The sequence below is a fragment of the Pygocentrus nattereri genome, chromosome 28, assembly GCF_015220715.1.
Source record: "Pygocentrus nattereri isolate fPygNat1 chromosome 28, fPygNat1.pri, whole genome shotgun sequence".
Lineage (NCBI taxonomy): Eukaryota > Metazoa > Chordata > Actinopteri > Characiformes > Serrasalmidae > Pygocentrus > Pygocentrus nattereri.
This window is the reverse complement of record NC_051238.1, coordinates 23,267,905-23,282,962: the sequence shown is the minus strand read 5'-3', so window position 1 is coordinate 23,282,962 and position 15,058 is coordinate 23,267,905. Positions and strand designations below refer to the sequence as shown.

General features: G+C 38.6%; 1 protein-coding gene across 1 annotated transcript; it reads right to left on the bottom strand.

Annotated features, from left to right (window-relative positions):
• Window positions 1–5,550: 5,550 nt before the first annotated feature.
• On the bottom strand, window positions 5,551–9,839 carry LOC108442004 (peptidyl-prolyl cis-trans isomerase C). Its single transcript, XM_017721824.2, has 5 exons — window positions 9,678–9,839; window positions 8,443–8,556; window positions 7,960–8,053; window positions 7,679–7,863; window positions 5,551–7,397 (listed from the first exon to the last, which is right to left on the bottom strand). The coding sequence occupies exons 1-5, from the start codon at window positions 9,777–9,779 to the stop codon at window positions 7,269–7,271; spliced, it is 624 nt and encodes a 207-aa protein (XP_017577313.1). The 5' UTR covers window positions 9,780–9,839; the 3' UTR covers window positions 5,551–7,268.
• Between the last annotated feature and the right edge of the window lie 5,219 nt (window positions 9,840–15,058).

Sequence of the window (15,058 nt, the reverse complement as noted above, 5' to 3'; positions counted from 1 at the left end):
ATGGGCTTTAACAGACTGAAATGCTACCTTTGCATCAGAGCTATCAGTCAGCTTCATTAAAAGAACCTGAACTCTGAATTCACTTTATTTAACTGTTACAATGAAACTTAAAGCAAACACAATACATAGGGCACTGTTCATAAGTCAGAGACCACCCTTCATTTACTTAAGTTACTCATCAGGAGGTATTTGGCTTACAATTTGATCATTTTATACAAGTAAGCGAAGGTGGTGTTAGGAGTCTTGCCCAAGGACTCTTATTGGTATAGTGTAGGGTGTTTGCCCTGGTGGGGGATTGAACCCTAGTCTACAGTATAGAAGGCAGAGGTGTTACCCACTACACTAACCAACCACTACTATTTCTGAGGAGACTGGATATGAGATAATCCACTTGCGTAAGAAAAGGGAGAATCATCAACTGAAGCATCCGAATCAGTGGTTGAAAAATGCTTAAAAGATGTGAATAAAATGGGACTCCTAACAACCAACGGTACGGTCAGTACTATCAGATAAACAAAGCTTTCGAGAGAAAATAACCTCTCTTTCTTCAGATGCGAAAAAAGTCACAGGTGTTCGATCTTTCCAGTGTGAGAAGACAACACTGTGAGTCTGAAAGGACGTGTAGCTGTCAAGATGTGCAGCTGATACCAAGAAAACAGTCAAAAAAGAAAAACAATCAAGCGAAGAAGCTGCTGGTGCTCTCTGAAAAATTGACTGACCACCTCAGAACATCACTGAGTTTGGGATTATTTGAGTCATGACTTTAAATTTATGTGTGTGTGTGTGTGTGTGTGTGTGTGTGTGTATGTGTCTGTTTGTGTGTATTCAAAAGTCTCTCAAGTCATTGTTCACTGAAGTGAATAGTTAACACGCCCTCTACAGAGAACACACTTGTGCACACTTTTATGCACAATTACTGTTTGTCTGCTAAACTTAACATAATGTAAAATATAAAAAATAAAATGTGGAATGTGCAAAAGTTTCAACAATTTATTTTCAACACAGAAAATTCATAGAAACTGTGCACAACATATATATTTTGATCAATATCGATTTGTATTGCTACTGTCGGATTTTATATATATATATATGTATATAAAACTTGTAGTACACAAAATTCTTTGAAAGTCTCTTATCAGATGATTAATATTTCTAAAATCTACATCACAACTGCTCTTTCCAGCCTCTGAATTTAATACTGACATACACTGTAGTCGTCGCTTGATTTGTATGTACATTGAGGCAGTTTCTGTACAATTTCTGTACGGGAGATAAGCCATATAGACAAGCAGTAAAGCTCCAGGCCTGGCTCTATCAGCGGCAGTTTAAGATGGTTTCTGCGAGGCTGATTTGTCTGCTCTTGACCTTTCCAGCAAACTGTCCCATCATCCAGCAGCAGGGCTCCTGAGGGACCCCATCCACACAGCCCAGCTCTGCTGGTAATGAAGCCTGTCATCCCCCTCACATCCTCCAGCAGGCCCACGCTGGACACAGCTCCAGCTCAGAACAGGTCCTCCATTGATTCAGTGCTATATTCCAAACCAGCTCTGTATCTCCCTCAGAACCTCTTGGCCATTTTCAGGCCTCTTCAGACGTCCTCTTCAGACGTCCTCTTCTTGCTTGACTTGTTATAGCTTCTACTGTAGAGCGTTTCTTGACGGAACAGTGTTACTTGATCTGTTTTAAACTAAAATCTCAAAACAATGCCAATACCCCCCCCCCCCCCCCCCCTTCAGTGAAGTTGTTGCGGCGTCTCATTGACTCACCAGCTACAGTGATGTGTTAGTTTTGTAGACATGTTAATATGTAAATGATTTAGTTCCAAAATGCCATAAAAGCTCACATGTAATTTCCTTTTTTCATGCTAGACATTGTTGAGGGTGCTGTCATAAGCAAAATGTGGGCACCTCTGGTCAAATTACATAACTTCTTGTTTTTCTAAGTGAAAATAAATGAACACATCCTCTACAGAGATCACACATCTGCACATTTCAATACATAATTACTGTTTATTTGCTATAATTTTTTTTTAATTTAAGTATGGACTGTGCAAAAGTTATAATTGTTTTTTTTCCAATATGGACTAAAATGTGAATAAAATTCCCATATTTAAACGTGTTCTCTGTTACTTTTTGTTAACTTATTTTAACTATAAAATTAGCAAAGCATGTTATTTGACCAAGTAACTACAAGAAATATTGGTACTGCTATAAAATAAGATAACCTTTATAAAATGTTTCTAAAACGTGTCAAATTTATCCATTAATGGTTATTAATTAGATCACCAACACCTCAAAATCATTAAAAAAGTGATTAACACATTAGTAGTAATAAAAAGTAATACTAATGGATTAATAAGGGCAGAGGTTAACTGCTGGATCTAATGAATATTTGATGAAGCAGACAGTTTAACACTGACTGATGGAGGAGTCAAAGTAAGCAGCAAGATCTGACGTTTACCAGTATAAATGAATGTGGGTTCACTACTGGACAAACAACAGGTCATCGTTGCCCTTTTATGTCTTATAACTGCATGTGAAAGATTGACGTGTTTCAATGGAAGAAATAAGCCTAAAACATCTGACCTCATAAAGGCCTTATCATTGTCCGTGTCACAAATACACTTAAATTTGAATAGCGACCCATGAATAGTTTAGAGTCTTGACTAATTCTTCAAATTTCTCCTGTTTTTCTCATTTCTAAAACTTTGTTGCTTCTAAAAAAAAATACAACAAATCCTAAATTTCAATGTATTCTTAGACTTTGGGATCAAACCTCTCATTACAAGTGTATTTACAGTATTCCAGAATGAAGCTCTTCATAAATACTTATAAGTTGATAAGTTGCTTAATAATACAATGATGACAAAGTATAGAGGTTAACCTGCAAAGCTTGAATGAATAATACAATGCAGGTTTTTAACAAATATTACAAACACAGCTTTATACGTTACGCCCGATGCTCTTGAGACTTTACCTTTAGTTTTGACCTCTAAGTTTCTCCGCTTTAACCACTACAGAGAATATAGTGTATTGAGTAAGAAAGCTGGTGCCTCTTAGCCAGCACCTTAATTGTTGGCCAAAGATGCACATTTGAGTAATATCTGTTTTTCAAAGACAAATTTCTGTTTATTTGTAAAAAAAATAGCTAAACAATTTATCATTTTGATCATGTGGTGCATAATACCACAGTACAGTGACAGGAAAGACGCGTAGGGTAAAACTATTTATTTCAGATATTTTAAGATATGTTTGAGTTCTCAAGGAACAAAGCAGCAATAAAAGTTTGGCACGTATTGATGTTTTGACAGGTTCTGCTAGGTGAAATGAGGTGAGGCAAGGGGCCCATGACTCCTACCATGACCCCTGCATCTAACTATCAATCTTCAATTCTAACACAACTATGTTGTTGATATTTGCTCAATTAGACTCTAAAGTGTCTAACAACACATACTGTTTGACTACGAAAGGCTTCATTATCAATGAAAAGCTGTAAAGTTGTTGGCAGGATATCCAGATACTAACACAGTGGCACTTTTACACTAATTGGATTAGAGAGTTTAAGATGAACCTATGATGTGTTACAAGCTTGCAGGACTGGATAAGCATGCTGACTGGGTAATGCTTTCCAAATCGCTTTGTACAGTGGCCACTAGCCACCTCTCCTGGACATACATACCACATACTACAGAGCTTTATTTCAACCCAGGTTTAACGCATCTGATTCAGTTCATTAGTGAGGCATTAACTGCTCTGATCAGGTCTATTAGACCTGGGCTACACTCTTAAAAAGATGGTCCTTCAAGAGTTCCTCAGTAAAGGCATTGGCTCTATGTAGAACCATTCCATGCTTAAATGGGTCTTTGCATGGTGAAATGGTTCTTCAGATTGATAGAGAATCTATAGTATGTGGTTCTATATAGAACCTTTTTGGAAATGGTTCTATACAGCACCAAAAATGGTTTTGCTACTGTTACAATGTCAAGCTTGTAACAACAGAAGAACCTTTTTTGGTGCTACATAGAACCATTTTCTCTGAGACAGCTGAGCGTTTTCAGGATGGTGGGATGAGGAAGCCAAACATAATATTATTGATTAATATTATTTTTCTCTGCTCCGCTGATGCAAAGTGTTGTAACCAAAAACGAGAAGATGGAATAGAGGTGGGCTAAAGTTATTACATGTCATAAATTGTTCTTAATATGATTAGGAACATGGCCAGTTTTGATTTCAAGCTGTCTTTATGGTGCTAAAAACTCATCATATCATTTTATATAACCAAAAATATATAACCACAGTAAAGTGACAGGGAAGACGCGTAGGGTAAAACTATTTATTTCAGATATTTTAAGATATGTTTGAGTTCTCAAGGAACAAAGCAGCAATAAAAGTCCATTTGAAATATCTGGCTAAAAAAAAACATTAAAATATGCACCAAATTCAAGTGTAAACAAAAACATTGAAACCACAAAACTAATGACCAATTATTACAGTTTAGAATCAGTAAAACAAGGGCAGCTGCTATAGACAGAGATTTTTAAAAGAGGTCAAATTACAACGATCAATTATTTCAACATTTTTCTTTCAGATTTGATACACAGTAAACAACCCTTTCTGTATATTTAACAACACTGCAGACATAACATTAGCAACTTCATAAGACCACACTTTTATAAAGTCGAACTCTTTTTGGCACTTCCAAGAAACTTCAGTGATCCAACTCTATGTAATGTCACACATCACTCTGCTAAGCCCTGAGCAGGGACTGCTACTTCAGAGTTTACTCATTTGGCAGCTAATTATAAATATTTGGCACATATGAGAGTGTATGCATATCGTTATAACCAGTATGATAAGTACCATGAACAAATTATATGTTTTAACAATTCATAGATAGGAAACAGACACATACAGTCATACAGGATCTCAAAGCTAGCCTTTACGTTGCTTCTTGTGGCTGTCTTTTATATTTCATCACATTTATTGCATGTATTCGGAAGAAAATATACAAATCTCTGCATATTAATTACTTAAGAGAAAACAAAGTATACTATATACAACAACTAAGCATGAGTAATGTATTTGTACTAAAAATTAAGGGACCCACAATGAATGCAGGCCTACCTTTTATTTGCATGTGATGTTTAGGCCTCTTAAAAGGGAAGTCCACCAGCTTGTGAAAATGTAATGCTTCATTTATTGGTTAAAATGTAAACAAAGTCGTTCAAAGCAGGCTGATATAAACGGCTCCTAATTGAGTCAGAATTGTTCACAGTGGTGATGATAGGAACCAAACATCTGAAGAGTTTCCTGCCTCTAAAGGCTCCCTCCCTGAAAGATGATCCATTGTTATAATTAAGATTAAGCGATACTTTTTAAATCCCACAAACGGGGAAATTTCACCTCCGCATTTAACCCGTCCGTGAAGTGAAACACCACATACACACTAGTGAGCACACACACTAGGGGGCAGTGAGCACACTTGCCCAGAACGGTGGGCAGCCCTATCCTCAGCACCCAGGGAGCAGTTGGGGGTTAGGTGTCTTGCTCAAGGACACCTCAGTCATGGATTGTCAGCTCTGGGGATTGAACCGGCGACCTTCCGGTCACAGGGCCAGTTCCCAAACCTCCAGCCCACAACTGCCCCAATACACATTGATACACAATAAACACACATTGTTTTAGGACGGTTTAGGACTTATTTTTAAATCTATTAACGGCAGAGAGGTACATGCAGGGTGATGTAATGCAAGTCCCCAGAGAAAAAAGTCCCCATTTTTTTGCAGATGTACCAACATTACATCAACACTACATATAAAACCTCAGAAGACACGTCCCTCCAGGTTCTTTGGTTCTATAACACCACTGTAAAGAAAGAATCTCAGCGTCAACCACTTCACATCAAACCAAACCGAGTGACTGCTTACATGTTAAACATCGAATTATTCAGAATTGTTTTTCTGCTTTAACTGAAATGACTCATTGCTTCATTAACAAAATTAAAGACTACTTTTAGATACAGTAGCAGCGGCAATACGTCCTGCATTCGTTCTTGTGGAGATGTTAGTAGCATTTACATAATGTATCTCTCCAATACTGGTCAAAAATCATTTTGATTTAATAGCCAAAATGCTCTTTTGGGAAGCATTAAAAATTCCGGCCTGTTCCATACAGTATATTAATATGCTATTATCTTTCTTATATTCATATTCACAGTTTGCAGGCTTAGGAAGAATGATGGAATTATAACAAAATAAAGAGTTTATAGGGTTATAAAAGGTTTGGCACGTATTAATGTTTTGACAGGTTCTGCTAGGTGAAATGAGGTGAGGCAAGGGGCCCATGACTCCTACCATGACCCCAGCAACTAACTATCAATCTTCAATTCTAACACAACTATGTTGTTGATATTTGCTCAATTAGACTCTAAACTGTCTAACAACACATACTGTTTAACTACGAAAGGCTTCATTATCAATGAAAAGCTGTAAAGTTGTTGACAGGATGTACAGATACTAACACAGTGGCACTTTTACACTAATTGGATTACAGAGTTTAAGAAACGAGAAGATGGAATAGAGGTGGGCTAAAGTTATTACATGTCATAAATTGTTCTTAATATGATTAGGAACATAAACTGACAAAAAAAAGGCCAGTTTTGATTTCAAGTTGTATTTATGGTGCTAAAATCTCGGCTGATATCATTTTATATAACCAAAAATTCTCCATTATTTAAACAGTAATTTACTGACTGATATGGTTGCCAGTTGTCAACTGTGAAATGTTAAATATGACTGCCAGTTCTGAACTATCAGCAGAAACTCACACAATAAATAATTATAATAAAAATAATAAATAATGTGGCCACAGTGTAGAGCTTCTCCGCCTTCTTAGCAGTCTTATTAGTTTCTGTTAATCAGCATTTAGTGCTTATTGCTTCACTTCAAGATATTTGTGTATGTTTTCCTGAAGCTACAGGTTAGATCTGGAAGCATTTTTACATTAGTAAACTTCATCAAGTTTTCTAATGCAGCCTGCAGTGTAGTTATGAAGGTAAGTAGCTGGTAATTGCCAGTTTAGCAATCTGTGTAAGAGCACAATAATAAGAACAATATATAGTATTTTAATAGTGTTTTTCCCCTCATGTTAGCGATGTGTGTTCATTTCAATATTAAACCAGTCTCTTCATGTCGATAACAGTGTTTCATATCTGTTTTAGCGGCTAATCAATGTATCAGTCGGGCTCTGATCTCAGTCTCGTCTGCCTGACTACCAACCCTCTACCTCCACAACAAAAGGCTCTTTGACCTCGATCCTCCCACTGTTCACTATCACACACTCTGTGTAGGGTACATTCCTGTCATTTGTGTCCTGGAGCTCAATCGTATGAACCACGGTCTAGAGGGAGGGAGAGAGTGAGTGAGAGAGAGAGAGAGAGAGAGAGAGAGAGAGAGAGAGAGAGAGAAGCATAAAGCAACTTGTGAAGTAAATACAAATACATTTTATAGTTGTAGCAGATTATGGTTTCGATATACAGCATAATTGCTTTGCGTAATTATTACTTTCATCAGCATTGACTACTGGCCACTTCAATTTTTTCCTGTATTATAAAGCAATTAACAGGTAATCAGCTGTCAAGCTGACAATCTTTGCAGTCTGAAAACAATATACAGACATACCATGCCATCCAAGACTTTCCCGAAGACAACATGCTTGCCATCCAGCCAAGGAGCCCTCGCTAAAGTGATGAAGAACTGAGAGCCGTTGGTGTCGGGACCTGCATTAGCCATGCTGACCCAGCCCGTGCCCTGGTGCTTCAGCTTAAAGTTCTCGTCCGCAAATGTCTTCCCATAGATACTCTTACCTGTAGAGACAGACTTCCATCAGTCTTTATAAGAAATGAATTGTAGCCATAACGAGTTTTTATATCAGTGTAAAATATTTCAAATTCAGTCACTACCTCCTGTTCCGTCTCCAGCTGTGAAGTCACCTCCTTGAATCATGAAGTCCTTGATGACACGATGGAACTTGCTGCCCTTGTAACCATAGCCTTTCTACAATAAGAAAGGATTGTAAGCGAGTCTGATTATGATTTCAATCATGAAAATACCAAATGCTGTTATTTAAAACAGCCAAAACATGTTTGATGTCTCGTTTCCCTCGAGCTACAAGGCTTACGTAGCTCACAAGGGACTAAACTGCACTGAATATCTAAAAACAGTCATTTTAAAGCTAAACTTTTACACTTTTACCGATACCAGTTATTTACATTAACATCTTAATCCAACGTCAGACACGACATACGCAGGCCTGTGCTAACAGTAGCAAAGGCAAAATGAAAGAAGCTAACTTCTAACACCAAACACCAAACATTTCTTGTCGATTTGACTTATAGTGATGGTGATTTTTCACAGATTTGCTTGGAGATAAATAGCTGTGGCACCTCTCCAGCGGCAAGAGCAACAAAGTTCTTCACAGTTAGAGGGACGACCTCTCCAAACAGCCCAATCACGATCCTGCCAACCTCATGTCCTCCCACCGTGATGTCAAAAAACACCTGCAAGGAGAGGCAAGGAAGAACACAGGAGGCTAACATGAGAAATTCTTCACTGTCCTTACCAATCAAAGTGAAATGAAAGATAAGGCAGTCATAATAAAACAATTATCCGTCAAGGATCTGGGTTGAGCTCTCAGCCAAAGTACTGTACTCTTAGAAAGTTATTACGCCTTACTTGTGTTCAGATATTAATTATTAGGTAAATGTGACAAGGACATGTTCTAAAACTCTGGATTATTCCAGTTTCAGATCATTATAAATAGTCTATTCCTTCTCATTTAACTAAATCACAGAAGATAATATATGAAATTGGGAGTAAAAGGTCATCTGGCACTCACGTGTGTAAAATATCTAACACTGTTCCATAACACTTGAGACCGCTCAATGACTTTATGACTTTAGAAATAAAAGATATTACTGAAAGTACTGTTATTACTATTATTATTGTTATTATTATTATGAACAGAGATCACATAACACCTGATACCTGATTCCTATTTTGGTTTAGGTACGCAGTGTATAACTGGAAATATTAATTTTCATCCCAATATTGGACAGTCATAGTGGTCTAATATTTCTGTGATATAATAGCTTTTTTCCCTTATACATTAAGACCCTACCTGATCTCCTAGTCTGCAGTAGAAGCCTGACTTCTAACACTCCCCTCTGTGTCCACGTGGCACCGCTAGGCTGCTAAAGGGCAATCGCTCCCTATTAGACAGCACAGCCAGGGTGCATGTCTGATCTTCTGGCTAAGCCGAAGATTAATTCATTAAAAAGGCAAAATGCTGCCGTTTGCATGCGTGTGGGAGCTTTTAAGCTTTTAAAAGGACGGACAGGTTCTTATAGGATTTCTATACACATTTCACAGAACCGCGCTGGGAACCAATTCAGAGCAAAATGCAGTTTAACACGACACACGTAGAAAGACACACCGTCTGCTCCTCTTAACGTCTGAAATGCGATTTAATGATCTTTAATATTATTAAAATATTTGATATTTCTCCAAAAATGCTTCTCACCGCTGTTTTCCGACGTCTTTTTTATCCTTGAGGAGGATTCAGTGCTGCCTGACACCGTTCAAAGCCCCTCAACTGAAGATGCTATGATAGGCTACTCACCTTATCCGTTACTTTTGGGCCGATTTTGGCTTTGGCGTCCACATTTGCTAAAAATGGTAAACAAAAAATGAGACATTTCTGCCACGTACTGCCCCAACGCATGGCTGGATAAGACCGTCAGCGACGTATTGACTAGCTGAGATTTCCCGTTTAATGTGGAATTATTTTCCACCCTTATTCCTACACGTCCCGCCCCTCCTGCGCTGTGATTGGCTAGTTTGGCGGATCGAGGGCGAGATTTAAACGGCCAGCCAATCGCAGCGCAGGATGCGGAATCATATAAGCCAATCCCGATGCAAAGGATGGAATTCACTGCAGTACGGGTGGGAAAGAAAAGCCTCGCTGTCTTCCTGTGTCACGCTCCTCCTCCCGGACCTGGACGTAATAGCTCGGGTGCTAAATGAAGACGTCTCTGGAGGATGATGTGCTCTTAAACAAATGAGATTTGGTTTAATCTGATAAATTAAAGGCATGAGAGGATTAAATGCGGCTGGATGGAAGAATGAATATGTGGGAATGTCAGCTGCTACATGCCAAACTCTTGAAATGGTGACCCTTTGGTTTGTACTGTGTGGTCACTTTTTAAAGCATCAGCTTTGTTAAAGGGGAATTCCTCTCACTTTTCAAACTAGCTACATAATTAAATGGTGGTTCTGTAAACATGGTCACTCAGTGTGATCTGATGTGAAACGTGCTGTTCTAGAGAAACTTACCGAGTCAGAACTGTTCACAGTGGTGGTGATAGGAACCAGACGTCCAGAACATTTAATAGCCTCATGTCTGAGGCATGAAGTTTTTTTATGATATACAATAAGTCAAAATTTATTTTTCCTGACTTCTGATAGGTTGGAGCAGACAAAGTAGCGCTGCATTAATAAAATATTCTCAAAAACTATGAATCCAGTGATTTGTATTCAGCAAGCATGCAGTTGGGAAGAGTTTTAAACAATTGTATACAGACAATATAAACAATATGCTTAGACAATGAACGAACATATTGTGGCATAATCTATCATTATAATGATAAATATGGTCCTATTGCCCAGCCCAGCCCTATTTCACAAAGTCATGCATATACCTGTCCACTGTCATTTATAGTAGACAGGTATATGCATGGCTTTGTAAGGCAAAAGAAGTTATTTTTTCATATTTACCACTGTTTTACCATTAACAGCATTCCATATTAACATTTATATTTCCATAGCACACATCAAGACCCCAGGTTCCATTGTAAAGAAAATTCAAGCTGGTAAATTTCTCTACAATCAACCAGTTCCCCTCAAACCACTCTTATTTACACATTGTTGAGTTATTCAGTTTTTTTTTAACAGTTGGACTTCCTCTTTAAGGGTTCTAACACAACACCTGACACGTTAGTCACTGCTGATGTACCTATGGGATGTAACATGGAGGTGGTTGACCCCACCAGGTCTCACCGTCACAGACTTCCATTTAGATCTATTGATTCTTTAATCAGATCCCAGGCAAAAGTAGGCGGTAAGCTTCATTAGACTCTCATTTCAGTCACAAGCCAAGACATGAACCTCACTACGTCCACAAAACTGGAGTACTTGTCTTGCCTGTAGTGGATGCTTGGTGAAACAAAGAGGGGCAAAAAAGAGAAACTTACAGTCTGCCCCTTTAAAGTGGTGTCTGCTGGACTGTGATGATGTTACTGATGTGTTACATTACATCGCTTGTGAAAACCAGACTCTAAGGTGCACAGCAGGTTGTCTTCATTCAGTCTTATTCCTCTCTCACCCCTTTTAATGAGGCAAATCGCTTGGCTGTATCTTTTACAGAAGCACGCTTGGAATCAACTCAGGGCAAAATGCAGTTTAACACATACAGAAAGACACGCCGTCTGCTGCCCTTCACATAAGACTGTCTCTAAACTACACTCATAAAAAAAATGGTTCTTCGAGGGTTCCTTAATTTAGAGTTACTAAATAACTAATAAATAATATAGCACCAACAGACTCTTCTATTGCGACAAGCTTGACTTTGTAACAATAGCAGACCCCCTTTTGGTGCTAGAACCCCATACAACACACTCTCCATCAATCTGAAGAACAATTTCACCATGAAAAGAACGATGTACACATGAAATCATGCTTTAAAGAGCCATTCCCTTTATTAAAGAGCTCTGGAAGATCCCTTTTTTAAGAGTGTGCAGTGAGGATCTTTAATATTGTTCAATTATTAATGCTTCTCCAAAATTCTTTCAGTCAAGTTTTACAATGCCTTTTATTTTATCCTTGAGGAGGATGCAGCGCCGCCTCAGCGTCGCTCGAAAACATCAGCCGACGTCAGATGAAGACAACTGACCATCTGTTGTACATCTCAGAGTCTGGCCTCCACAAACAGCGTAATGCAACACATCAGCATCATCAACAGAGTCCAGCAAACACCACGTTAAAGGTGAAGACCGTGTTTCACTCTGAAACGGGGCCCTTGTCAGTTTTCTCTCTTTCTACAAAGCACCACCCTTTATTTATTTTATTTTCTAGTCCAGTTATTCCTTTTTAACACCAGGAAAAGAATCAGAAAACATACATGAAACAGAAACTAATATCAGCATTTTCAGTGTTTGGTGTGGCCACCCTTTGCCTTTGTGACAGCTTCCATTCTTCAAAGTATCTGCAGGGATATTTTTCCACACCCCCAAAGTTCAGTCTTAGAAGTTGGGTGTATTTTCTGCACAATCAACATAATCCCAAACACATTCAGTGGGCCATGGGGTGGTCAGTCCAGCGTTCTGAGGACACCAACAGCAGCTTTGCTTATTTTTGGCTAATATTCTTCTTTTTTTGTGTGAATTGGGCTTGATTTTCTCCTCTCTCTCTCAAAGATATAGGTTTATCTGATGGGGACAGGTTTGATGGTCTTGCACGGTTGTTAGGGGTCCCATTTTGTCTTTTTTTTTTCATTTATTGAAAAAATATTACGATTTTCCTTTGATTTTGCTCTTTGATCTCTGATCGTTTAATTTAAGTAGTATTGCCCGTAAAAATTCCTACTCATATACAACAAGTGACATATGGTGTTTTATCCACCTCCTTCAGCAGTCTGCGTTCTGGTGATAAGCTGTTATTGTCTGACATAAAGAATGGAACTAGAAATATTCAAGGATCCTATTTACATGAACTCCATTAGCTTCTCATCAACCGAAACGTTGTTTTTAGTTGTCAGGGCATGACCTTGCATCATCACCTGTGGTCTGCTTTGGACGCCTGGCGTGAGACATCGTCCTCAAAATGTTCCGCATGTATGCGAGAACTTCAGAATATGATGTTCTTGGCTGCCGCAAACCTTTCAGAAGACAGAAACACCTTTTTTTTTACCGTAGGATCAACATCTGCAGTGTATATTGGAGACCTGTGTAACTATACAGTCTGCATTGGAGACCAGACCAGCACTGTGGGGTTAATTTATTGCTGAGGATTTTGCTGTGTGGAAACATTGTACACCTGGAGTTAAACCTCTTAAAATAATGGCATCACCAGCCAGTTCACAAGCCTCTGTCAACTTGTGAGAAGGCTACCTGCAGTTAAGACAAACACTGGACTAAATGTTCCATATAAGGCATTAGTTGTGCTAGATTTGACTTCACTTTGACTAGATATTGCAAAATGAATTCACTGTCGTGGATAGCTTCCACACTCAATTCATTTTGTCACTCAGACGGACGTCTGCGCTGTTCTTTTGACTCTGATTACTGCAGAGAAAAATGTCAGCAATGAGTTGTGTTTGCTTTCTGTGATAGCACCTTTTCACGCTTACTTAGAGCCACACGGAGGTCACAACACATTTGACCAGATCAAAGATGTTCAGGTCCGAGCAGCGGCGCAAATATAACCTTAAATGTTTTTGTAGGTGTCTCTGTGTAAATGGACAGGACTCTGTTAATGGTATGAAATAGTACTGTGCAAACTTCAGACCATCCTCCACCTATTTAATATGCAGTCAAAATGGCCAGTAATAACTAGTTACCATGTACGTATACATTTCATCATCAGGGGCAAAAAATAGAAATCATATATTTAACTGAAAATCACGCAGAAGCAAAATTTGCTCAGTATTTGGTGTTTCTACTTTTTGTCATTATAGCTTCCGTTCTTTTCGGGAGTCGTGCTTTCAGTTTATCGAAGAAATGTGCAGCGATGTTTTTCCACACCTCCAGAGTTCAGTCTGAGAAGTTGGTTGCATTTTCTGTTTTTTCGCAATCCGCATAATCCCACTCAGTCCACTGTTCTGAGAACACCAGCAGCTTCTTTGCATGATTTGCAAAACTTTTTTGCCTGGTTTCCTTTTTTCCTTGAACGGCTTCTTGACAGCTACACATCCTTTCAGACTCATAGCGTTGAGCTGTTTTCTCACAGTGGAAGGATGGACAGAAACACCAGTGGATTTATTAATCTGAAGAAAGAGTGGAGCTTAATTTTCTCCTCTCTCTCTCGAAAATGACAGCTTTAAGAATTGTTTTTCTGACTCTGTGTGTGTGTGTGTGTGTGTATAAACAAACAAAATATACTGCTGAGCATCTATTTTTGCAACTTATATATATATATATATATATATATATATATATATATATATATATATATATATATATATATATATATATTCTTTTCCTTTGACAAGTAAAAATGTAGTATCTTGTTTTTATAGATGTTGCAAATGAAGTAAATGAAGGTGGTCTCCAACAGTTATGTTGTCCTGTTATTCAGACATTTATGCTTTTTTGAAGTCATTACAACACTGTAGCAATTAAAATGACTGGCTGATCAATAATGTATTCATTATGCAGAATAGTGCATGACTGCAACAACTAAAAACAACCAAAGACAGAATAGCCAGTATAGCACAACACAAAGCAATAAGTGCCTGACATGACTTTAACTCAAAGTTGCCCTCAGTACATCCGGGACAACAGCCCTTTATAGAAAGTGGCGTAAAGGCTGCTCTTCTCATTTTTTGTCTCGTCCGGTGACGCATACATCTCTTTAGTGGACCAAACAACCACGTAATTGACTCCTGACCGTTCATGTAGTCTTTTCAATGTGCGATTCATTCCACATCTCCCAGCACGCTTATGGTCAAACATTAGCCAGAACCACAGGGATGAGCTGCACCTCCCTCCTGAATATGTCTATCTTAATGAATGATATACTCAGCAATCCGTGACCTTAAAACCATAAGAGGGGCCGCTGGGGGCAGAGAGGGGGGCTGCTGAACTCTCTATCGGACTCCTGTCACACACGGCCCTTCATTCGTCTTTCATGCATACGGCGAATTCATTAAGGAGAAACGCAAACGGTCTAATTGAATGTCAAACAGAGGGGCCGGTATGCAAATAAGAGCAGCTCGCTTTACATCCC

Excerpts from the sequence above, each read along its gene's own strand:
- LOC108442004 (XM_017721824.2), bottom strand. The coding sequence starts at position 9,779 with ATGCGTTGGGGCAGTACGTGGCAGAAATGTCTCATTTTTTGTTTACCA. Across the intron at positions 8,557-9,677 it reads GCCCAAAAGTAACGGATAAG|GTGTTTTTTGACATCACGGT; the intron begins GTGAGTAGCCTA and ends CTCTCCTTGCAG. Across the intron at positions 8,054-8,442 it reads TTGCTCTTGCCGCTGGAGAG|AAAGGCTATGGTTACAAGGG; the intron begins GTGCCACAGCTA and ends TTCTTATTGTAG.